At 44.1% G+C, this 25333-nt stretch overlaps 1 protein-coding gene across 12 annotated transcripts in view; it reads left to right on the top strand.

Annotated features, from left to right (window-relative positions):
• The first annotated feature begins 19241 nt into the window (after positions 1 to 19241).
• YAP1 (Yes1 associated transcriptional regulator) overlaps positions 19242 to 25333 on the top strand; it is a 128742-nt gene continuing 122650 nt past the window's right edge. For 4 of the 12 annotated variants that reach the window (XM_079788736.1, XM_079788735.1, XM_079788739.1 and 1 more), the window contains exons 1-2: positions 19245 to 20042; positions 22809 to 23059. In XM_079788736.1, the coding sequence (XP_079644862.1) occupies positions 19722 to 20042; positions 22809 to 23059 (572 nt within the window). In that variant the 5' untranslated portion in view covers positions 19245 to 19721. Of the gene's footprint in view, positions 20043 to 22808; positions 23060 to 25333 lie in introns of all 12 variants that reach the window. The other 8 variants (XM_079788742.1, XM_079788733.1, XM_079788738.1 and 5 more) reach the window with 5 other exon arrangements.

The raw sequence follows: 25333 nt of genomic DNA on the forward strand, positions 1-25333 counted from the left end.
TGAGAATGCCAAAAAAATGGAAAAGGACCAGTCAGAAATTAAGCATACACTGTCTGAAATAAAGAATATACAGAAATTCAACAGTAGATCAAAGGACCCCAAGAATCAAACCAAAGATTTGAAATATGAGGAAATAAAAAACACCCAACCAGAAAAACAAAAAGAAAAAAGAATCCAAAAATATGAAGATAGTGTAAGGAGCCTCTGGGACAACTTTAAGCGTACCAACATCCGAATTATTGGGGTGTCAGAAGAAGAGAGAGAGCAAAATATTGATAACCTATTAGAAGAAATAATGACAGAAAACTTTCCCTACCTGGTGAAAGAAATAGACTTACAAGTCCAGGAAGCGCACAGAACCCCAAACAAGAGGAATCCAAAGAGGACCACACCAAGACACATCATAATTAAAATGCCAAGGGCAAAAGACAAAGAGAGAATCTTGAAAGCAGCAAGAGAAAAACAGTTACCTACAAGGGAGTACCCATATGACTGTCAGCTGATTTCTCAACAGAAACTATGCAGGCCAGAAGGGAGTGGCAAGAAATATTCAAAGTGATGAACCACAAGGACCTACAACCAAGATTACCCAGCAAAGCTATCATTTAGAATTGAAGGTCAGATAAAGAGCTTCACAGATAAGAAAAAGCTAAAGGAGTTCACCACCACCAAACCAGGATTATATGAAATGCTGAAGGGTATTTTTTAAGAAGAGAAAGAAGAAGAAGAAGGTAAAGATAAAAATTATGAACAACAAAATGACAACAAATACATGCCTATCAACAAGTGAATCTAAAAATCAAGTGAATAAAAAATCTGATAATAGAATAAAATGATGGATATAATAGAATCGGGGCATAGAAAGGGAGTGGACTGACAATTCTCGGGGGGAAGAGGGTGTGAAGGGTGCGGGAAGAGACTGGACAAAAAACCTTACAACTGTGGATGAAGACAGTGGCGGGGGGTAAGGGCATGGGGTGGGGTGGGGAATCAGGTGGAGGGGAGCTATGGGGGAAAAAAAGAGGAACATCTGTAATAATCTGAACAATAAAGATTTAAAAAATAAAATAAAAAATAAAAGAATGGATGGGGTTCCAACACCTGGAAAGGAGAGCAGGCCAGCTGAGTAGAGAAGCATGATGTGGCAGAGTGCCCTGAGCCTTGCTCTGGAATGAAAGTTCGGAGGCAGAAGATTGGGACTGATTCGGAGGAGCTGCCAATATTTTCTCTCTGCTTTAAAGGTGGAGGTAGAATACACCTTTGAAGGAATATCAATCCATTGTTTTGGGAAAATCATTTTAATGACCTATCTGTGATTATGCAGATTTTTGTAGTAAGAGATAGTAATAAAGACTTTGGGGTAGCCAATCAAATTGCCTAGATCCGTGGTCGGCAAACTGCGGCTTGCGAGCCACGTGCGGCTCTTTGGCCCCTTGAGTGTGGCTCTTCCACAAAATACCATGGCCTGGGCGAGTCTATTTTGAAGAAGTGGCATTAGAAGAAGTTTAAGTTTAAAAAATTTGGCTCTCAAAAGAAATTTCAATCGTTGTACTGTTGATATTTGGCTCTGTTGACTAATGAGTTTGCCAACCACTGGCCTAGATTCTTCTGCCATTACTTGCTGTGTGACCGAGCTAGTTAAACCTTTCTGTGCCTTAGTTGCCTCTTCTATAAAAGGGGAAATTAATAGTACTCCTTCATAGATTATTGTGAAAATTACATACACACACACACACACACATATATATATATATATATATATATATATATATATATATATATATATATCTTACCTAATAATAGACAAATATGTAAATTGACCGTACCTTAGCTATGCCCACAGCCAACCAGAGTGAGTGAGTATGCAAATTAACCCACCAAAGATGGCGGTTAATTTGCATACCAAGGCAGGGCGGGCAGCACCATGGCCTGCTTCGGGGGGTATGGGTCCATCAGGGGCGGAGGAGGCCCTGCAAGCAGTGCCAGACATGGCCCACAAGGTACCAGTCCATCGGCCGGATGGACTAGGAGGGGTCCAGGTCCATCACAGGCCCCAGGAGGGGCAGCGGCCTGCGTAGCCTCTCCCCGGGGTCCCTGGAAACCTGGGCGGTGAGGCCGGACCCGCCTAGCCGCTCCCGGGGGTCCCTGGGAAGATCGTGGCCCCGGGGAGGTGAGGCTGGACCCGCCTAGCCGCTCCCGGGGGTCCCTGGGGACATTGCAGGCATGGGGTTGCTGAGACCAGGCCTCTGGCCACAGATTCATAGCTTCGCAGAGACCAAGGGCAGGGATCTGCCTCATCTGCAGAGAGACAGAGGTTCTGCAGTGGCCCCAAGACGCGGGTGGGCCCAGCCAGGGATCAAGGGGCATGGAAGGACTCCTGGGCAGAAGGGCAAGGACCCTCACCCCTGAGACGGGGGTTGAGGGGTGTTGCCACCTCAGTGGAGGGATGCTGCACTGCAGGGTACTGGACTGACTGATGTGATTCAGAGAAGCTCCCAGTGCTAACGGGCCTCGCTCAGGCGGCCTTCACACTTCAGAGGCAGCGACTCCTGCTCTGGCCTTTACCCAAAAGCAAGCCCGGAACACCCTGCCCCATGGCAGAGCATGCCTAGGCAATGAGTGCGAAGCCTTCCACCTGCTCCGGAGAAGCGGGGGCAGTAAAGAATGGGGGGCAGGGGATGGGGAGAGGAAAGAATGTGGAGCATCCGCAATGAAGAGGTGCTCGAGAAAGAGGCTTGGAAGCCTGACTGGAAGGATTGTTCTGTTTGCTGGGCGGCTGCCCCTTAGGAAGCGCAAAGAGCATGGCTCTGAGGGCTTCCTGTGTGCTGAGTCAAGTTCCACAGCCAACTGGAATTGGCCTCAGTTTCCTGGTCTGTAAAATGGATGAAGCGTGTCCCAGTGCCTTCACTGAGCTTTGATGGCCAATTGAGATACTATATAAAGAAAATGAGGGAAGAAGTGAGAAAGAAAAGGAAGGACGAGCAACACAAAAGAAAGACTGAAAGGAACCTGTAAACCCATTGTCACTTAAATAGGGAATATAGTCAATAGTGTTGTAATGATGGTATGATGCCAGGCGGGTACTAAAAATATCGGGGAACACTTTGTAAAGTATATGATTGTCTAACCACTATTCTGTAACTAATATAAAACCTGAAACCAATACAAAATAATATTGAATGTAAAGAAATGAAAATTGGAGTGAAATTTTTATAAATTTCAAAGTTTAAATAAAAGCTGTAAAGGAAGGAAGGGGAGAATAAAAATAGTGTTTTTCATTTTACCACTTCATTAAAAAGACAGTTGTCTTTATATGGTGCTTTTATACTTTTATACTTTTCTAAGTCATTATCTCATTTTAATTTCTGGGCAACTTAAACACAAGATAATTATTCCGTCCACTATTCAAAGAAAGGAAATCTTGGTGTCTGGTCCTAATGATTCAATTGTCAAGCCCTTATTGTACAGCAGGGTTAGTAAAATTTTCTGTGCAGGGTCATATCTATACTAATAAAAGCCTTGGGGGTGATCAGGCCAGCAGGGGAGGGTATTTGGGGGCAATCAGGCCCACAGAGGAGCAGTTAGGGGGCAATCAGGCCCGCAGAGGAGCAGTTAGGTGTCAATCAGGCCAGCAAGGGAGCAGTTAGGGGGCAATCAGGCAGGTAGGTGAGCGGTTAGGAGCCAGCGGTCCCGGATTGTGAGAGGGATGTCCAACTGCAGGTTTAGGTCCGATTCCACAGGGATCAGGCCTAAACCTGCAGTTGGACATCCCCCGAGGGGTCCCATATTGGAGAGGGTGCAGGCTGGGCTGAGGGACACCCTCCCCAGTGCACGAATTTCATGCACCAGGCCTCTAGTATATATATAAATGGCTTAGGATGGTGCCAAGCACATAGTTTAAGTGTTCATGAATTGTGGCTTTTTTCGTTCTCTGTTGAGGAAATATTAAAAAAATCTAGAGCTAAGCAGCAAAATAATGTAAAAAGCTGTCTTCCTTAAGGTCAGGATTGCTTTTCTTAAGATGATTATTATTATTGATTAATCCTCACCCAAGGATATTTTTTCCATTGATTTTTAGAGAGAGTGGAGGGGTGGAAGGGAGGGAGAGAGAAACATCAACGTGAAAGACATTCATTTATTGGTTGCTCCCACATGCGCCCCCCCGCCCCCCCCCCCCCCCCCACTTCACTGGGGCCAGGGATCAAACCTGCAACCCTTGCCCTTGACTGGGAATCCAATCCAAGACCCCTCCGTGGGCAGGCTGAAGTTCTAATCACTGAGTCATGACAGCCAGGGCAAGATTATTATTTTTTAATATAACTTTATTGATTTCAGAGAGGAAGGGAGAAGGGGAGAGAAATAGAAACAATGATGAAAGAGAATCATTCATTGGCTGCCTCCCACAAGCCCCCCACTGGGGATCAAGCCACAATCCAGACATGTGCCCTGACCAGGAATCAAACAGTGACCTCCTGGTTCATAGTCAATGTTAAAACACTGAGCCACACAGGCCGGGCTTATTTTATTATTGATTTGACTAGATAGAGTATAAGAGATGGGAGCACTTTTTCCCCTTTCTCTGTAGAGGACCTAAGTTCGGATTCTAGGTGTTTCTTTGGCAGCATTATGCACACTTAGAATTATTTGCTCAACTATTTGTAATCATTTAATGTCTGTCATGAAAACAGCAATTGTGTCTCTTTGGTTCCCCTTTGTATCCTCAACGCCTAGCATATTGCCTGGCACTTAACTGACACTTCATCTGTGTTTTCTGACCAACTCAGTCCATGTGATGGGTGTGTGACTCAGGTGTGGAGAGTGAGGGAGCAGGGAAGGGTGGGTGAGTATGGTCACAGGACATCAGGAGTACAGTAGGTCCACTTGTTATCCCTAAGCCTGTGTAAAATTGCGCACACCGGTATAAACTGGATGTAGCTGTACTGTGTGGAATCAGACAAGCAGCCTGGGGCGAATTATCCTTGGAGAACAGCAGCAGCCTTAGAAGCCAGCTTTGAAGAGCAAGCTGTGATCAACTGAGGATAGAGTATTATACTGGAGTGAGAAACTGACCATGGTGACATGTGGCAACACAATGGTTTTCTGGGATTTGACAGCATTTTTTCAGAAATTCTGAAAATGACTTAAGAAGAGAAGGCTTACGGAATTATAATTTGGACATTCAAAAAATGGATTCAGGGTAAAGACTGGAGAACTTGGGACACTTAGGTCTGTCTCCTGAGCAAAAAAAATAGAAGAACACAAGGTGATTGTGGGGGGACATGAGTATATCTGATGAGTTGGAACTGAGGAGTCCTGTTCAGGAGTTCTGGGTAATAACACAGAGAAGACAGATTAATGGGGAACTGGTCACTGAGGGCTGTGGGTACAAAGCTAAGAAATGTAAATCTTTTAAATAGATGACATATAGCAGTCATTAAAGACTTTGGAGCAGGGTAGTAGCATCATGAAAGTGATACTCTGGAAAGATTAGTCTGGCAGTGATGAATTGGGGTAAGGAAAGTCCAAAGTCCAAAGATCAAACAGAAGATTATAGTAGTTGTCAAAGCACAGAATTGACTGATCTAAGTTAATAGCAATGGAAACCCTTTTTGGGATCATGAAGTATGTGACAATGGAATGCAGATTAGAAAAAAATAAAATATGGGCCCCAAAAAGGCTAGCGGCTGGGTGAATTATGAAGTGCTGGGTATTTGAGGTAGTGAGGACTGGGAAGTGGGAACTGTGGTAGGAAGATGTGGTCAGAGTGGGGAAATCCCTCGTCCTGCCTTTCGTTCCTGCCCCAGGCCATGCTCAACCAACCTTGGTCCTTACAACTTTGAAAACCTAGGTCTGAAGTTTCTAAAAACTGACTGGAGGTTTCTTAGGAAAACTATTGATCCTGAAGGCTTCTTAGTCATCCAATTATTCATTCTCCCACAGATGTTTATTGATTACCTACTGTGTGCTGGGCACTTTCTAGGCACTACACATACAGCAATGAACAAAACAGACAAAACTTTCTATATTTGGAAGTTTACATTCTAGTGCTCATAACAGTGTTAGGTTCAATGAGAGAAATACCCAATTACTCCTAATGAAACTTGAAGTTTTATTGAAAACATGACACACATTTTTAAATATTTTTCAATCTGGTGGATGTGAAATAATACTTTTTTAATTGCTCTGACTTTTTATGTAAAATAGAGCATTATTTTATGTATTTTTACAAATGTGTATTGATTCTGATGGGCAATTTTAGCGTTTGGAACCACTGCTCTACTTTTTTTCTAGTTTAAATAAAAAGGAGAGGGGAGAAAGAATACATGAAAAGCAAAAAACAAAGGAAAGAATAAAGGACAGGGAAGTATGCTGTCTCTTACTGTAAAAGCTGCATTAATTAGTACTAAAAGCTGCATTTAGGGCCACATTTAGCTGTGTCCAACTGGCAAACTCTAGCAGCCGGTATACCTGATATCCTCTAATGTAAGCCTTCAATCTCCTGACTTGGCACACATGTTAAAGTTCATTCGAATAGGCTGGCTAACCTGGGTTTAAATAAGGCTGAAACTTACCATTCCTGTTTATCTTATCTTTTTTCTTTTGTAAAGAGAAAATGTCACTGAGCTTTAGCAAACACCAAGAATCTAAATTATTTTTCTTTTTCATTACTAGAAAGGTGTGTGAGAGAAATAGTAAAATGGAAAGCATCTATAACCATATAAATAGACTTTTATTCAATCAATTTTTTTACCAACTGACACCCTTCTATGCCCTTAACATATTGTAGAATAAAACACTTATTCTTAAAATACTTCATACATATAAAATAAGGTTAAATATAGCACTGCCGTTCTGAGGGACCCAGAGTGATCAGTCAAGGATGATCCACAGTGAAAGGCTTCCTAGAGAAGGGAATTAAAGTACACCTTAAAAGAAACAGCAGTCGCGGATTGGCTTAGGGGAGGAAAGATTTTCAGGCAGAGAGAATGTTCCTCACTAATAGTGAAGAGGTAGAAAATACATGTGGTATTACAAACTGTCTTGAATACAGCAGCAGATAGGCCTTAGGAAAGTAGATCGTTCAACTAACGTCTATTGCGTCTAGTAAATGGAGAACATCTGGACATCATCTCTGTCTAATAACCCTTCGTATATACTTGGATATAATTATTAAGTCTTCCCACAGTCATTTTTCTAAGCAATCCCACATCTTTCGCCTTTACTCAATGTCTTGTTTCTCGGTTCTTGAATCATCTTTCAGTCTGATAAGTCCTCTCCAAGTACCGCACGTTCTCCGGTGGTCAGTGTCACAATATATGCTTCCTACTGTCCAAAAAGTCATTTATACACAATTGATTACAATTTGTGATGACCATTATTTACATAATTTCTATGTGTCAAAGTGTATAATTTAACATTCATTAGAACTGTATTTTGTTTTAGGAGGTTAAAAGTTAAACTCCCAAAATGTGCATATGAATTTGTTGTGCTGAATTAGAATAACAGCATTTTAGAACTAAAAGGCACAGGCGATCACTTAGCTCAACTCTCTCTTCTGTACACAAGAACTTGAGGTCCTGAGAGGTTTTTCTGCTCTGTCTAATATGACAGTCACTGGCCATCTATGAAACAGAAAATTCTATTCCTTAGTCACACTAGCCACATTTCAAGTGCTCAGTAGCTACACATGTGGCTAGTAGTTCTGGTTTTAAACAGCACAGATATAGATCATTCCTTCCCCCATCGCAGAAAGTTTTATTGGGCAGCACGGGGTTAAATGACTTGCCCAAAGCCATAAAGCTCTTAAAACCAGAACTTCCAGTTCCTGGTCCAAAGATCCCACCATACCTTTTATAAAAGGCAAAATATGATAGATTACTTACCCTATCTGCAACATTTAAGTTTTTGTACAAAGCATTGTGCTAGGCATGAATCCTGACCCCAACAAGGTTTTAAGAAAATTACTTTAGGTGGGTTGCTGCCTATATAGAAATTCCTGCAGTTTTGAGTTGGAGAGCAAGGGTGGAAATGGCACTTGAGGGAAATGGGTGTAGAATCATAGAAGATTGATGGGAGTGGGAAAGACCGGATAGAGCCTGGGAGACCAGCCAGGAATTGAGGTGTGAGCTGAAAAGTGTCTGATGCCTCTGGGAAGGTCAGAAGGACTGGAGACATTTCAGTAAACAAACCCATCCCCCCTCCCACCCACTCACCCACACACACACACACATTTACATACATATATGCATTAACTAGCTGGAGGCCAGAAGGGAGATGTAACTAAAACACCTGCCACAATCTATATAGGCACCAACCCACTTAAAGTAATTTGGTAACATATTCACATTTTTAACATGACATGTGGCACACAAAACATTTTTTCTTTGTTTTTATTATTTTTAACTAGAGGCCCAATGCACAAAGATTCGTGCAAGAATAGGCCTTCCTTCCCCTGGTCGCTGGCACCCGAGACCCAGGCCTTCGCTCTGGCCGCCACCTTCTGCCTTCACTCCGGCCCAGAGCCGCCTTCCACCTTTGCTCTGGCCCTGCTGCCCTCCTGTAGCTCCCTCTACCCCCCGCACGCCCCTCATAGCAGGCATCCCACCACACCCCGGATGCTCTGCGCCTGCACGTGCACGCACTGCCCAGAGGCCCAGAGTGGCTGGGGCGGGGCAGAAGGCCACCATCTTTGTCGCGTCAATTTTCATATTCCCTCCTTATTGGCTGTGGGCGCCACCATCTTTTGTCACGGAGTGACGGTCAATTTATATATTCTGTCTATTAGTTAGGATTTTTTTATTGATTTCAGAGATAGGAAGGAAGAGAGAGAGAGATAGAAACATCAATGATGAGAGAGAATAATCAATTGGCTGCCTCCTGCATGCCCCCTACTGGGGATTGAGCCGGGAACCCAGGCATGTGCCCTGACCAGGTTCATGGGTCCTTGCTCAACCACTAAGCCACACCCACTGAACACAAAAAATGTTTTCAAAACCATTACGTTAAAAACTATCTTTGAAGAATACATCAACCTCTCTGATGTGTCTCTTATTATCTACTTATTTCCTCTTTAATGGTTTTAAAAACATTTTTGTGCCACATGTCTAGTTGAAGATATGCATATGTTGAAACAATAGTCACAGAATGTTAAAACTGCAAACATATTGGAATCACTGCTTAAGAGACCTTTGAAAATAGAATTCATTGTTACCTTTCATGTAAGATTCAAGACATTGCTTTTTGAGATTCATTACAACATGAATGTTATCAAATAAATAGATTTTTTTCAATTGTCAAAAACATTATATACTATATATATATATATATTTATGGAATAAATAATGAGATTAAAGGGGTATCCTATATAATAAAGAGCTAATATGCAAATATGCCTTCACACCATCACACCATAATGGCTCAGACACTTAACACTGGAGAGAGAAGAATGGGACCAGCCAGGCACAAATGAGCTTGCGAGAGAGGAATGGGGAACTGCCAGGCTGCAGTCCAGGAGAGGGACAAGCCGCCTGCCCTGCGGTCCTGGGTGCCTGCAGCTGCGGCCCAGGCAAAGCCACCCACCCACGATCCCCTGTGGCTGTGGCTGGCCCAGGTGAAGCCAGCCCGGGTCCTGGGTGCCTTGGGCTGGCCAGAGGAAGGGGAGGCTGGGTCCTGGGTGCCTGCGACCGGCCGGAGGAGGGAATCCTGGATCCCAGGTGCGGGGTGAGGCAGAGGTTGTTAGGGGCAATCAGGCCAGCAGGAGCAAAGTTAGGGGCAATCAGGCAGGCAGGTAGGCAAGCGGTTAGGAGCCAGTGGTCCCAGATTACAAGATGCAGTCCGATAGCCCCCTAGGGGTCCCGGATTGGAGAGGGTGCAGGCCGGGCTCAGGGACCCCCTCCCCTCCCATGCACAAATTTCATGCACTGGGCCTCCAGTTTATCTATAAAATTGTAAAGGGATTTTATCTAATGCATGATGTTTCCAAAGCAATATTTATAGAACAAAAACAGGATGTGGAACATAATATAGAGTAGTGTTCTCAAACATTGGCTTGCATCAGAATCGCCTACAGGGACTTGTTAAAACCCAGATTGCCCTGTCTCCCTCCAGAGTTTCTGATTCAGTAGGTCTGGCTTATGGCCTGAGAAGCTACATTTCTAACAAATTTTCATTGACGCTGATGTTGGTTTGGAGACTATACCTTGAGAAACACTGGTAGGTAACATAATATGTTTAGTATTTTTAGAAGATAACCTTTTCATTTTTTGTGTAACTTAGTAAAGTGTGGTTAATGATGAGACCTACGGGCCTTTACTTTCAAGCCTCGATGTAGAAAGCACAAGCCTGAATGTGACAGTCTGTATTGCTCACTGCGCGGGTGTGGCTCTTTGGGGTCTCCATTACTTGCTGCACTTGGTTCTGCCCTAAGCCTGAAGGGCTTCATACTTTGACATTCTTCACTTCCAGCTCTAGAACAAACTAATTTCTCCCATATGGACAACTTTAGCTAGATTGTAGAAGAAAAATAAATCTGATTTAAAATGATTTTTTACTGCAGTATATATAACATTTTATTTAAAAAAGAGAAGCCTATTAACCAAAATGCATCTATTGTGGTATAATATGAAAAATACATATAATATTTGAAAGGAGTGTGTCTTTCTGTAATAGGTCTGACAGGTCCTCCAAGATGCAAAAAAAAAAAAAAAAAAAAAAGAAACAGGCTTGAGCAATTTACCTGTGCCCCCAATCCTTTCTGGAAGGTTGTCATAACCTGGTGTATGCTTATCAGTTTAGGCAACTAACTCACCCGGATAGTAATCTGAGTAGAGTTGCTCATAAATATTTTTTCTGCTATCAGGGAAAAATATCAGAGAAGCCAACTTAAATGAGTGAAGAGTTGGCATGATTTTTTTTTTTACAAAGAAATATTGTCATAGATTGTAGCTTATCTCTCTTCTAATCCCAGTTCCCCACCCCAACTGATATTGTGTAACTAAACAGGGATGAACATGATCTTGTTTTTTTAAAATAATTACATGTAAATGTTCATTTCTAAAGTGCTTTAAAATTGCTTATTCTCTAAAATTGGTAAATAGATGACACTTTGAGACTTTGTCTTTCTTTCTTACTTAGACCTATAGCTATGGCCTAGGAAAAAAATTCCAGTCGACAAATGAGTGAGATCATGTGATATTTATCTTTCTCTGACTGACTTATTTTGGTAAGGGGGAGAGATCAACCAAAGGACTTGTATGCATGCATATAAGCATCACCAATGGACACCGACACCAGGAGGGTGAGGGCATGAGGGGGGGTGGGGGGGATAGATTAACACCTTAATCAATAAAGAAAATGTGCCGAAACCGGTTTGGCTCAGTGGATAGAGCATCGGCCTGCGGACTGAAAGGTCCCAGTTCGATTCCGGTCAAGGGCATGTACCTTGGTTGCAGGCACATCCCCAGTGGGGGGTGTGCAGGAGGCAGCTGATCGATGTTTCTCTCTCATCGATGTTTCTAACTCTCTATCCCTCTCTCTTCCTCTCTGTAAAAAATCAATAAAATATATTTTAAAAAAATAAAGAAAGAAAGAAAATGTAAAAAAGTTCCAGTCTAACAACACCTTTTGTAACATAACTCAAAGTAATGGGTTCTGAATAAATAAACTACCCCGGGAGTTGCAGAACCTACTCTTTAGTTGCATATATAGCTTTGCAGGGAACCTGACTTCAAATATCTATCTGTGTGCTAAATTTATTTTTCAATTCTGATAATATCTGTTAAATAGTATGAACAATAATTTGTACTATTTTTTTAAAAAGTGGGTATTTTCCGTCTATAAATTAGAGGTGCAGCTATGAGATTTGAGATTCCCTTCTCCCTATAACTAGAATGAAAAGCAGTTTTTAAAACCAACAAAGCTCTTGATAATTACCTTATGCATTTATTGTTCACAGTAGTTTCTAGCTACTTCAGAAGGATCTCCTTCAAGCCAGAGTCTAGCTCATAATTATTGATTAGTATCTAATGTGGAATATGCATAATAATTGCTAAAGGCTGTAGTAATAAACATTTTATATTTGAGAATTCAGAACATGAATTAGAATAAAAATAATTTCAGGGCAATGTTAATTCTCAGGTACAAACAAAATATCTTCTAAATATTAAAGTGGAGAACTCTGAAATAATATCTCTGAGTTGAATAGTCAAGTCCTATCAGGCCTAGGAGAACTTTCTTTAGCAAACTGTTCCTTAATTTCTCATCACACAATTATACCAAGTCAATTCAAATCAGGCTTTCTTAATCTACATAATACAATAATAAAACTCATTCACACTTCTTATTTAATCCTCATGATTATCCTATGAAATAAGCATAATTATATCAATTACTGCCAATTCTTGGCACATAATCAGCACTTTAGAAGTGCTTATATAAATGTTTCATCTTAATTTCATCCATTCAGTGCCAGACATATAGCTAGCAGAGGGTAGGAAGATCCAGAAACAGAAGGGAATAAGCAGAAGCTTTGAGGCTATTGAAGCCATGAGTGAATAAAATCATGAGCAAGAGAGACAGGGACTTCTCCAGTTTTAGCAGGAAGGGAAGCTGAGTCCCAGTAATGGATCACTCTGACAGGGAACTTACAGAGAGTAATGGATTCTAGGGGTTTGGGAGATCACCACCAATGTGGTTAGAAGTACAGTGAATCCTGAGCAAGACATAGAGATCCACGAAGCCCAGCTCCACGTGCTAGGACTGTTTCTCCTTATCTGTGAATATATATGTGTGTGTGTGTGTGTGTGTGTGTGTGTGTGTGTGTGTGTGTGTATAGGCCTGGTGCATGAAATTCGTGCACGGGTAGGGTCCCTAGGCCTGGCTGGTAATCAGGGCCGATCAGGGCCTTTTGGCTGCTGGCCGGGACCTACCTTCCCCAGCTGCCAGCTGCCGGCCGGGGCCTTCCTTTGTTCCACACTGCCCACTAGTGGTCAGCGCATGTCATAGCGAGTGATCAAATTCCTGGTCTCCCAGTCGAACTCCCGAGGGGACACTTTGCATATTAGCCTTTTATTCTATATAATAAAAGCCTAAAATGCAAAGTGTTCAGTCATCCAGTTGGCCGTTCAACCAATCAAAGTATAATATGCTAATGATATACTAAAGCCGCTCAACTGCTCATTATGATGTGCACTGACCACCAGGGGCAGTCAGTTGACTGGTCGACCAGTTGCTATGACATGCACTGACCACCAGGGGGCAGACACTCCAATCGATAGGTTAGCTGGAGTCCGGCCAATTGGGACTGGGTGAGAAGGGCTAGACATGCCCTGGAGCCCTCCTGTGGTCCCTCCCCAGCTAGCCAACCTCCCGTGTCCCTCCCCAGCCCTGATTGTGCACTGGTGTAGTCCCTCGGCCTGGCCTGCACCCTCTCACAGTCCGGGACCCCTCAATGGATGTTGGAGAGCTGGTTTCAGCCTGATTGCGGAACGACCAGTCGCTATGATGTGTACCTACCACCATGGGGCAGACGCTCAATGCAGTAGCTGCCCCCTGGTGGTCAGTGCGCTCATCCAGAAGCTGGACTCATGGCTGGTGAGCGCAGTGGTGGTGGCGGGAGCCTCTCCAGTCTCTGCAGCAGTGCTAAGGTTGTCCGACTGACGGCTTAGGCCCACTCCCCATGGAGCGGGCCTAAGCCGTCAGTCAGACATCCCCCAAGAGCTCCCGGACTGCAAGAGGGTACAGGCCAGGTTGAGGGACCTTCCCCCGGAGTGCACAAATTTTGTGCACCAGGCCTCTAGTATAGATAGATAGATATGTATATTTCAGAGAGGAAGGGAGAAAACAAGAAACACCAATGATGTTGAGAGAATTATTGATCAGCTGCTTCCTGCACGCCCCCCACTGGGGATCAAACCTGCAACCCAGGCATGTGCTCTGACTGAAAATCAAATGGTGACCTCCTGGTTTTTAAGTTGACACTCAACCATTGAGCCACACCAGCTGGGCTCCAGTAACCTATGTCCCTGCAGTATGAAAACCCCTAATAAGTATATTGTCCATTAATTTTTGTCTAAACTCCTTTGGAATGAAAGTCTCTTCACACTTTCAATCTGACTTTCCAGAGAGCAACCTAGCTTTGTCCTTAATGTTTAACATTAAGACTTCATAACTCTAAACCAGCATTTATTGGTTGATAAAAAATAAAATGCTCTTTAAATGACAGGGTTTCTACACCCCTATATCCTACATTCATAAATTTGTGAATAACCTTTTTGAACTGTCTGATGAAATTAAATATAATATTCCTGATGGGGCATTTGAGCTCTGGAATCAGAAATGTAGATTCAAATTCAGTTCTATCACATACTAGCGGTACAACTTTGGGCAAGTTATTTAACTCTCTCTGCCTCAGTTTCCTCATCTATAAGAGGTTTTTGTTGTTGTTTTTAAAAATGTATTTTTATTTACTTGCGAGAGAGAGAGGGAAAGGGAGAGAAACATCATTGAGAGAGAAACATCAACATCGATCGGCTGCCTCCTGCTGGGGATTGAGCCCACAACCTGAGCATGTGGGGCATGTGCCCTGACCAGGAATTGAACAGGCGACCTCTTGGTGCATGGTTGACGCTCACCCACTGAGCCACACTGCAGGGATATAAGAGGTTGTTTTTAATTTTAACTTCAAAGAATTGTTATAAGGATTAAATGGGATATTCCATTTAGAGCACTCAGCACAACGTCTGACACAATGTTAACTGTTACTTTTATTCCATCAAGAACATTCGAAAACTCAAGCGAATTCATTAGTATTTATTAAATGTTGTGAAGTCTTAGAGGTATATGACTGAGAAACATCTGTGTGGCCTGTGGAAACTGAATGAATTTTCAAAATTGGAATCATGGCAGCAAGTGAGTTGTTTGACATTCAAACCCATACCTCTATTCTTGGGCTCTGGGATACCACCTTACCTTCCTCCCCTCCTTGTCTTCTGTGTTTACTGCGTACCTATGGTCAACATTGCTAGCATGGGGATAAAGAGATGGGAGACCCAGAGTGGCATTGGGGACACAGACACATGCACAATCACAACAAACTATGGTAAATGCCATGATGGAGGAGGTGGGTGGATTATGTGTGAGCCCCGAAAAGAAGCCTCTCACCGAGTGTGTGGGGTGGGGACCACTGAGAAGGCGAAAGCCAAGGAGGCTTTTTGTTAGAGGTAGGTACATAGGTTGGAGGTTGAGTACAAGGGAAACCAGGTGAAAAGGGAGTTCCAAACAGCAGGGACCGCATCTTCAGAAGGCAAAGGATGAGAGGGAAAATGGCTTATTCAAGGAATCACAAGTGGTTCAATAAGCCCGGAAAACATAACACTTATAGGCGAGTTGCAAGAGATTAGTTGAGGAGAGAAGCAAGGACTAGAATGGTTAAGGTTATATGCCATGGTCAAGGTTATATGCCATGAATTTGTCCTGAATGGTTTCACACCATGATCAGACTCGCATGTTAGAAAGATCACTCTGATATCAGAGTAGAATTCTGATGGAGCCACGTAAAACTAGGAGTCACGTAAAACTGGAAGGAGCCACATAAAACTAGAAGCAGGGACGTGATTTTGGAAGCTCTGGAAAAATTGATGGGAAGTCAAGTAGAAATGGACATGGAGCTGGGCAGCAGACCTTCAGAGATCTGAAAGAACACCACAAATTATTAACTGGCTGTATGTAACTTATGGTAAAGGGAAGTGATTAAGAGGACACTTAGGGCTTGAATAAGGGAGTGGATCATGATGCTATTAACTGAGATGGTGAATCAGAAGGAGGATGTGGCTTGGGAGGGTGTGTGTGTGGTTGGAGGTGGAAGAGGGTAGAGGTAAAGAGTTCAATTTTGGATGTGTTGAGTCAGAGGGTAAATGAATAAAAGGTGAGGAAGTGAAAAGCAAGCATGTGGACTGCTCTTTCCAAAAAATGTACTTGTGCAAGCAAAGTCCTGTACGTGTGTTTCTGTAGGTTCGGGGGAAGATTTGTAGGGCTTTGGTGCATGGTGGTCTCCGTTCTCTGAGTACTTGGAGGTGATGTGATTTTCTAAAGGGTAAGTGGATGATGAATAACCATGACGAGGAGAGCAGTAAAGTTTAGAATAACCATGTCACGTGAGTGAGAAGCTGATTGCAGACACAGGAAAGATGGCTAGAGACTATAAATATAGAAAGACACCAATTCACGCGCCTGAGAGATTCCCTCCAGCACCCCCGAGGAACCTGGGTGTTAGCCAGGCTTTTCAGAGGTTGAGAGAGGGCTGGAGGCTTCCTCTTCTCAAGCCCCCAGTCAACTCCAGCATGCTGGAATGTTGAGAGGGTTACAAAACCAAGGTATGTTTCAAATGTTTACACTTAGCAAATTAATGCTTTTAACACACAACAATTACAATGCAATGTAACTGTGCTATTCGCCAGATAATTACAGAATTTACTTAAAACATTAATTCATAATGCATTAAAGAGAGTGTCATTTGGTAAAAGGACAAAGTTTAACGTTCTACAATGAATGGTGCAGGTATAGATCTCTGGGATGATAGTATAATCTCAGTTTGACAAAATGTCTAAACGTGGGGCCCAGGCCCCCATAAACCTTAGATGTTGGATAGAAAAAGGCAGATGATTGGATTAATTCAGTTTAAAAGATTCATTGAAATACATGAGGCAACGGAATTGAGGGCATAGATGACTAAGAGAGGTTGAAGCAATGTTATGATTTCTAAACTCAATTGGGAAAGAAAGGAAAACAGGAGTGATAGGTTGGTGGAAAGAGAGAGGTTAATAATAAATGAGGGGTGAGTAATGAAACCAGAGAACCAAATGGTTATTGAGAGAATAGTATAACATGGTTTGATTTCATAGCTGAAGTATTTCTGGACAAAGATGGGGTGTGGACATAGGAGTAGGTGACTGGAGTGGAGTGGAGATGAGGGTCCATTGTAGCTGAGAAGTCAAGTCATTGCGAGACTAGCGTTTTGAGATAGTGATCTCCATGGACATTGAAAATGACCCAGGAAAACGGTGGGTCTTTGTCTGAAGAAGGCAACTCCCTATTTCAAGGTCCCTTAAATTGATAATTGCTCCCAAAGTGGGGCTGGAAAGGAGGAGAGGGGCAAAGGATTGAATACATGTTATTGTTATTCCACACTAACCTGTGATTGAAATTTTATAGATGAGGCATAGTAAGTTACAAAATCTTGGTCGATGCTTCAGCAGTGCTTACAGAGCATAAAATCACTCCAAACAGTCTTTTAATCCACTTATCAAAGCAATTTTGTTCTCATTTTAATGGCAGGTGAAACAATATTGAACAAAGCAACCTCAGCGGTACCCTAAGCCCTTTAATTATAGCGTTCATAGTTGTAAATGCTCTAGTTAAGGGACAGCTTCCATTACAACCCCAGGTTTTTAATCACTTTGGTTCTTAAAGCTTGTTTTTCAGTTGAAGTTTTTAATGCGTAGTTTCTGTCCAAAGGCTTTGTGTGGGTTGATTACTGGACATGAGAGGAAGGGACTGCCAACAGGATCCGGGGGAAGCGGGAGGAGTTGCTGCAAAAGAGAGGTCGTGTCACTACATGTGAAGTAAACTGTGAACCTGGACAATGGCAGCTGACATTTATGCAGAACTTATAGGCCAAAACCTGAGCTAAGTACTTATTTTATGTCCACTGACTCATTTAATGCCTCAACATATGAAGTGGCTGTTATTACCGGTGACCACAATATTAAAGAAATTAAAGAACAGGTAATAAGTAACTTGCGCAATGTCTCACAGCTAGTAAAATGGTGGAACTGGGAACTGAACTCAAATCGCTGTAACTCCAGAACCTACACGTGTATGGTTAAATACACTTAACATTTTGGTATGGGGTGGGGATAAATCTAAGGAGCATTGGGGGCTTTACTAAGGGGAATCCTTCTTCAGATGAAATTGGGGTTCAGAGCAGTTGAGCGGAACCCTGCTTTAGAATCTTGAGGGCCCGCAGCCTCTTTCCACCGGACCCCACCCTCTCACACCAAGTGATCCAGATCCTTCCTCAGAATTCTCCTGGGCATGTCCTGGCTGGAGGGAGATTATCTTTTTGCTCAGGGGACCTTTTCTTGCTTAAACCTATTTATACATCTGCTCCACGAGCACTGCAGACAAAATCATTAAAACAAGTTAGGCTTCTTTAAGAATGGGCTGGTGGATTTAAAATCAGAGTGATGTTGCACAATCCTGTGAATATACTAAAAACACCGAGTTGCTTAAATGGATGAGCCCTATAGTCTGTTTATAGCTCAACGAAGTTGCTTATTTTAAAAATCGGAATGTATGAATTAAAAATATGTTTTCCATTGCTTTTAATGATTTCACATAGAGAACCAGGTGGCTGGGGTGAGCTCCTCTCATTCCTTATTCAGCCGACATTCACTGAAGTCCACCCTGTGCCAGGCACAGGGATGAGGAAGAGGGGGTGGACTCCCGTGCCCTTGAGGATGAGAGGCAGGTACACAGAGGAATCCTTGCAACCCATAAGCACCGACTTCTTTTCGCTCAGGTTTCATGTCTATGTCGCAGGTTTCAGTGTTAAAAAAAGTTTTCACTTTTTAAAAAAAGGCAATATTGGTGGGGTTTTTCAAAAGTAAATCACATCAGTCACAGATCTAGTCTCAAAACTTTAAAGTACAGTGACCGTTCATCCCTTTTGCAGGGGGGGTGGGTTTGCACAAAGTGAACAAATCAGGTTGACGTTACAAAGAAAGGACCCTTATCAAAATCAGTGCCTGCTCACGGGTTTGTAATGGAACTCCGACCTATTCCTTGAGGCTTCAACCCCGCACGGCCCTCCGCTGGGTGCGGGTGAGCTCCCGCGGGCGGGTGGCGGTGGATTGGCACCTCCCGGCCCGTCCTCCACTCGCAGCGCGGGGCGCACCGGCGGCCCTGCGGGACCCTTCCCGGGGACCGGCCGGGAGGGGCCGGGCTGCGCTTCCTGCGGCCCAGGGCGGCCAGACTTCCAACCCAGCCCGGCCTCCGCCGAGGGCGCCGGGGCCCCGCCGGGCCGGGCCGGGCCGCGCCGGGCGGCGGTCACGTGCGGCGGAGGGCGCGGAGGCCGGCGTGTGCAGGAATGCGGCGGCCGCCGGGGAAAGTTCCCTCGGCCCCGGATCCGGTGCGGGCGGGCGCGCGGAGGAAGGAAGAGCCGGGAGGAGGCGGAGCCGGCGAGCGGCGCGGGCGGGCGGTTCTCTCAACTTTAGTTTTGGCGTCGGAGGCGAGTTTCTGTCTCAGTCGGGCGCAGCCGCCGCGGGGAAAAGAAAGGGAGGAAGGAAGGAAGGAAGGGACAAGAAAAGGAAGTAGAAGAGAAAAGGGGAGGGCACAGGCCGCGAGCCGTCCCGCGTCCGTCCGGGAGGGCAGGGGAGCCAGGTCCCAGGCGCCGCGGGTCCGGCCTCGCAGCCCCTCCCGAGGCGCAGCCGCCAGACCAGTGGAGCCGGGGCGCGGGGCGGGGGCGGAGGCGCCGGGGCGGGGGATGCGGGGCCGCCGCGCAGCCCCCCGGCCCTGAGAGCAGGAGAGCGTCGCTCCGCCGCCCAGCGCAGCCCGCCCGCCCGCCCGCCGCCCGCGCCGCTTCTCGCGTCCGGGCCCGTCGAGTCGGGGCGCCGGGCGGAGCCCTCGCCCGCCTGGTCGGGGTGCGCGTCGGGGAAGCAGGAACCATGGATCCCGGGCAGCAGCCGCCGCCTCAGTCGGCCCCGCAGGGCCCGGGGCAGCCGCCCGCGCAGCCCCCGCAGGGGCAGGGCCCGTCGTCCGGGCCCGGGCAGCCGGCACCCCCGGGGTCCCAGGCGGCGCCGCAGGCCCCCCCGGCCGGACACCAGATCGTGCACGTCCGAGGGGACTCGGAGACCGACCTGGAGGCGCTTTTCAACGCCGTCATGAACCCCAAGACGGCCAACGTGCCCCAGACGGTGCCCATGAGGCTCCGGAAGCTGCCGGACTCCTTCTTCAAGCCGCCGGAGCCCAAGTCCCACTCCCGACAGGTAACCGCGCCGCCCCTCTGCCCCTTCGCCGCTTGGCGGGCCCCGGGCCGGGCGGGGTCCGGGAGCTCTAGCGGGGAGGGGGGCGGCGGGGTCCCCGGGGGCGCGGAGAAACGGGAGGCGCCCGCTGGGCCGCGGTGCCCGGCTCCCGCGCTCCTCCCGGAGTCCGGGGCCGAGATTTGTTTTTCCGCTCGGAGTTGGTCTCTGCGGTGGCAGCCGCGGGGGGCGTGCTTTCCCCTTCTTCCTTTCTTTCTTTCTTTCTCCCTGGGGTTCCCGGGAGGTTGGCGGGATGGCGGGGGAGGTGGTAGGAAGGAAGGGGGTGGGGAGAGCCGCCGGCCGCGGTGGGCTGCACAATGCGCGCGCCGCCGCCTCCGCGCCCGCACCTTCGCTCCCGCCGCCGCCGCCGCCGCCGCCGCCGCCGCCGTGGGGGAGGGGGCGCCCCTGGCATCCGAGTGGGTGCGCTGCCAGCGGCGGCCGCGCTTGTGAAGTGGAGCCCCGATCCCCCCCCTTTCCTCGGGGCCTCTCGGTCCCCTTCAGCCCTCCCGGGGAGTCCAAGAATTGTTCTCTTGTTTCCCAGGGTTGGTGAGGGGCGGGGGTGGAACCCCGTCCCTTCGGTTTCGGGCCGTGCCTCCCCCGCCCGCCCCCGAAAGCATGTCTTTTGCTCGCAGCCCCGGCCCTTTCTGGTTACAGGATCCAGACTTTCCTGGAAGTTGTTGATGGGAGTCAGCGCTTTCACCCGCTTGCCTTTCCCTCGTTCCTTGGACACTCGGGCAGGCTCGCTCTCGTCCAGCTTGGACGGTTCACGTGCTGGTTTCCCAGTTGCAGACTATTATTTACCGTCTGCTGAAATGCGATTAAATTAGCCACATCTGCACGTTGCGCCGGACCCGAGTGGCGCCTTACGGTGCCTCGGTTTTCACACAAGCCTTGGATAATACCCTGCAGGTTGACTCACAGGCCGAGCCCTGCCCGGTTCAGCTGTGATTAAAAGTTACTGTTTGGGAAGCGATGACTAATTCGAGGCTCGCCATGGCTTTTTAGTTTCTTGCTGCGGACAGGAACCAGGACTGTTTTCACCCACACAGCGTTCGATTATTTTGTCAACTTGATGCAGCATTGAAGTGAAACTGTTACAAAAGTGCTAACATTCCGATAGGTCCCAGAAGATTTGCTTAGTGTAGGTTTTTCCTTTGTTTCTTAATCTTAAAAAAAAAAAAAGAACTTGCTTCAGGCTAAATTTCAGCTTAGGAACTTTGCCCAAAAGTTAATTGGTTTTCCAAATACTGCGATGTAGTTAGTTCACTTGGGCTGTAACTTGAGGGAAAAGTAGAGTTGTCGCCCCATTCCCGTTCCCCCACCTACTTGCAAGCCTGTTTGTTGTATGTTCTCCTGCCTCAGACCAAGGGATTTTGGAATTCAGAAAAACTCAACCTGCTGGCAAAAACATGGGTTAAGAAGGAGAAAGGAAAAAAACAATTTAGCTGTTTGCCTAAATGCTTCAGTTTGTAAGAAGTAGACTTTATGCTTTTTTCTTTTACTCCTGGAAGTGGGTTTCTGGACTCATGGGAAAAATGTGTGTTGGCATTGCACTAGGGTTATGCTGCTAGTTAATATGTTTTGAAAGCATAATACACATAGGAGAAGATTGAATTCCCCATTTTGTGGCACCTATATGCAATTGCAGCTAAAAAGTATACTCTAATTGCACAAGAATTTATATCCAGGAGTTTATTGGTTTGTACTATTGTCTAATGTAGATTTGTTTGTTTTTAATAAGTTTCTTAAGTGATGTGCATCTGTAAGTTTTATTTTTGCTAATGATTTCCTAATTCACATATATTCTGATTGGAAACTCAGAAATGAACATGACTTTAAGGCATAAATGCCTCTCTGATTGCTTCCAGTCTCCCTTCCTTGCATAGATGAATCTAGGAAATTCTAACTTTTTGATAATCAATCCCTAATTCTAATAATGGAATTCAAATAACTGAATTATGAATAGTGTGTGGGTTGTAAATAATACCCATAAACTATTGGATGTAAATTCATTCATATGTATATGTATGTGTAAGTGTGTAAGTTCTTAAGTTGTATTGTAATTGAACTGTTGACATCTTTATTATCTAGGTACAAATAATATAGTTGGATTTTCATTCGTTACGTGGCTTTTAAGAACATTTGGCTAGTTCTAAATCTTTTGCATTCATTATAAGTTATATAACTTGTGATGGTTTTACTGATGTCCTTTGTCCATGATGAGAAAAGAAAAATGACAGTTGTCATGTGTTTAGGGCTTAGCTTAGGAAAAAAATTAACTACTTATATATTAGCTAGTGAAAAAATTGCAGTTATGTTCCTTGGCTTACATTTATACCTGGAACACTTTAAAACTTGGGAAAGCACCCATGCTTCATTGACCTTATAGAAATTAGGTTTTAAAATTCAAAATTTATTAATTTAGGGATGTTCCATTCATTCTGTACAACTTGTCTTTAAAATATGTAGAAAGCACATCAAATGTGTAGTGGGTAGAAAATTCACTTAAATGTATTGCTCATCAATAAAATTATAAATGTAAAAGTACATATTACAATTACATAAAACCTTTAAAAATATCCATCTGCATACCTGTATTCCTCTCTGTCACATATTAAATGTTGAAATTTGCCTTTGGTACGTAGATATTTGGTTGCAATGAAAGTCTATCTAGGAAATTTAAAGGGACTACTTAAAAACAATTTTAAAAATTTCATTTTAATATTCCTATAGGCCAGTACTGATGCAGGCACTGCCGGAGCCCTGACTCCACAGCATGTTCGAGCTCATTCCTCTCCGGCCTCACTGCAGCTGGGAGCTGTGTCTCCTGGGACACTGACCCCCACAGGAGTGGTCTCTGGCCCAGCAGCTACCCCCACTGCGCAACACCTTCGACAGTCTTCTTTTGAAATTCCTGATGATGTACCTCTGCCAGCAGGCTGGGAGATGGCGAAGACATCTTCTGGTCAGAGATACTTCTTAAAGTAAGTGAAAATAATGGAGGGAGATAGTTTTCTAAGGAAAGTGTATTTTGGAAAACACAGTACAATGGTATCAAGAATTAAAAAGCCATTTATTTTTTATTTTACTTAATATTTCTGTCAAGTTCAGTTAAACTTCCATAATTATTTTCTCCCAGTTTGGTATTATCGAAATACCTTCTTTAGCTTGGGTAAATTTTGAAAGCTTGATTGATTCTTGTTTCAGAGACTTATAATAATCTCATGTGGCAATTTGGGTATTCTCATTTTGAGTTTGCGCCAGACCTATTAATTAATCTAGCTCAAAACTGAAAGAATACCATGAGAAAATTCAAATTGTGAGAATTATAGGGCTGGTGTAGCCTTATGAGTTATGTGTAGTACTAATATCTTTTTAAATAAACATTTTACTGGTAAAGAAGAGTTACAAAATAGTAGGACTTCTTTGGGAGTATAATTTTACAGCATTTTAGATTGTGAAATAACAAACCATGTAGCTGCAGTTTGATGTGATTTATCAGGGGCTTTTCCCCCCAGAATGTAAAGAGAAACAGAATTTTTAGGTTTAATATACAACCTCTTAGTGGCAAACTTACTACAGGTCTTCAAAATTGAATCCCTCCTTTGGAAAAGTAAAAATAAGGCCATTGGGTTATTTATTTTTATCAGACTTTCTGTGCTTAACAAAATGGTAAAATTTCATCAAAGCTGAAAAGATAAAAATAAAATTTCATCCCCTCTCACTTTGAAATTATAGATAAGACCTTAATATTTTTGTTTGGCTTGGCTTGTTTAAGTGTGTACAAAATGTTTTCTAAAAGTAATTATTACAGACTGAAATTGTTGTTTTAAAATAGTAGTTTACTTAGTACTATTTAATCAGGTTGAGATAATAGAGTGAAAAACTGTTTTGATTGAGATCTGTCTTGGCAATCTACTCCTAAGGCAAATGTAACATATATTTATTAGATTAGATAATACAATTAATGATACTGTTTTATTGTGTGATTCTTAGTATTTTATATTAATTGACTCTTAGGGTAGGTTGTTACTTTGTAACGTAAGATACAGTTTTGTGACAGGCTTATTTAGGGGATGAGCAGAGGAAAAAGTTTGATCTTGAAAAATTTCTACAGTTTTTGTTCCCTTTACTGCAACTTTTTTCTTCTTTTAATTCGTTTTCTGATGTCCTGGTATCCATTTCAAAGGGTCAAGTTTCAACCAGAACAATAAAGGGCCTGAGACTGGAAAGTACACACAAGTCTGGCAAACTCATCTGCATGAGCAAGATCATTTCTTCTCAAGCAGGCGTCCAAAGTAAATGATTGAAAGAGCTGCTAGCTGTGAGGATGTGTCTTTAAGGGAAAAAGAGTGGAAACAAACCAGGTTGTTAGGCGGAAAAAGAAAGGCTGTACTTTTTTGAACCTCTCCCTGCTGGGTCACATGCTAACCTGGGGAGATTTTTAAACAGCTTAATAGCCTGCTTTCCTTCTTTCTTTGGTTGATTCTGTCGCTGAAAGTATAAGGTTAAAGAGCAACATTATGCTCTCCTCAGTCTTTTGTAATAATTGCTTATTGGTGACATCTGCGTATATTTTCATTTTGAGTAATCCTTTTGTTTTGAGCAGAAATAAATGTCATATAATTTATTTTTTAAAACCTCCAATGGTTCTTCCTTTGAGAAGTGTTTCTCTTAAAGATATTTGATAAAGATGGATTAATGAAGAGTGTGTACATATACCACATTACGCTGAGCACCCCACTCCAGGGGGCCCGCAGGGAGGGTACACCAGGCCAAATAATATGAAAATTATGCCACAAGAGTAATGGTTGCAGGAGAGGAGAGAAGCTCACCTGGGAAAGAAAAAAAAAAACCCACAAAGAAACCTGTGAAAAAGAGTGATAAACATGATTGTTCTTCAAAAGTTTTGAATTTCATTATTTGCAAGTTGCTAAGTGAGTAAATCTTAAAAGTTAAAAAAAATTCTGGCCCTGGCCGGTTTGGCTCTATGAATAGAGAGTGGGCCTGCAGACTGAAGGGTCCCAGGTTCGATTCTGGTCAAGGGCACAAGCCCAGATTGTGATCCCAGTGGGGGGTGTGCAGGAGGGAGCCAATCAATGATTCTCTCTCATCATTGATGTTTCTCTCTCTCCCCCTCTTCCTTACTCTCTGAAATAAATAAAAATATATTTTAAAAAAATTCTGTAACTATGTATGGTGACAGATGTTAACTAGACTATTGTGGTGATCATTTTGTTGTGTGTGTGTGTGTGTGT

The sequence above is a fragment of the Cnephaeus nilssonii genome (assembly GCF_951640355.1).
Source record: "Cnephaeus nilssonii genome assembly, chromosome: 13".
Taxonomy (NCBI): Eukaryota; Metazoa; Chordata; class Mammalia; order Chiroptera; family Vespertilionidae; genus Cnephaeus; species Cnephaeus nilssonii.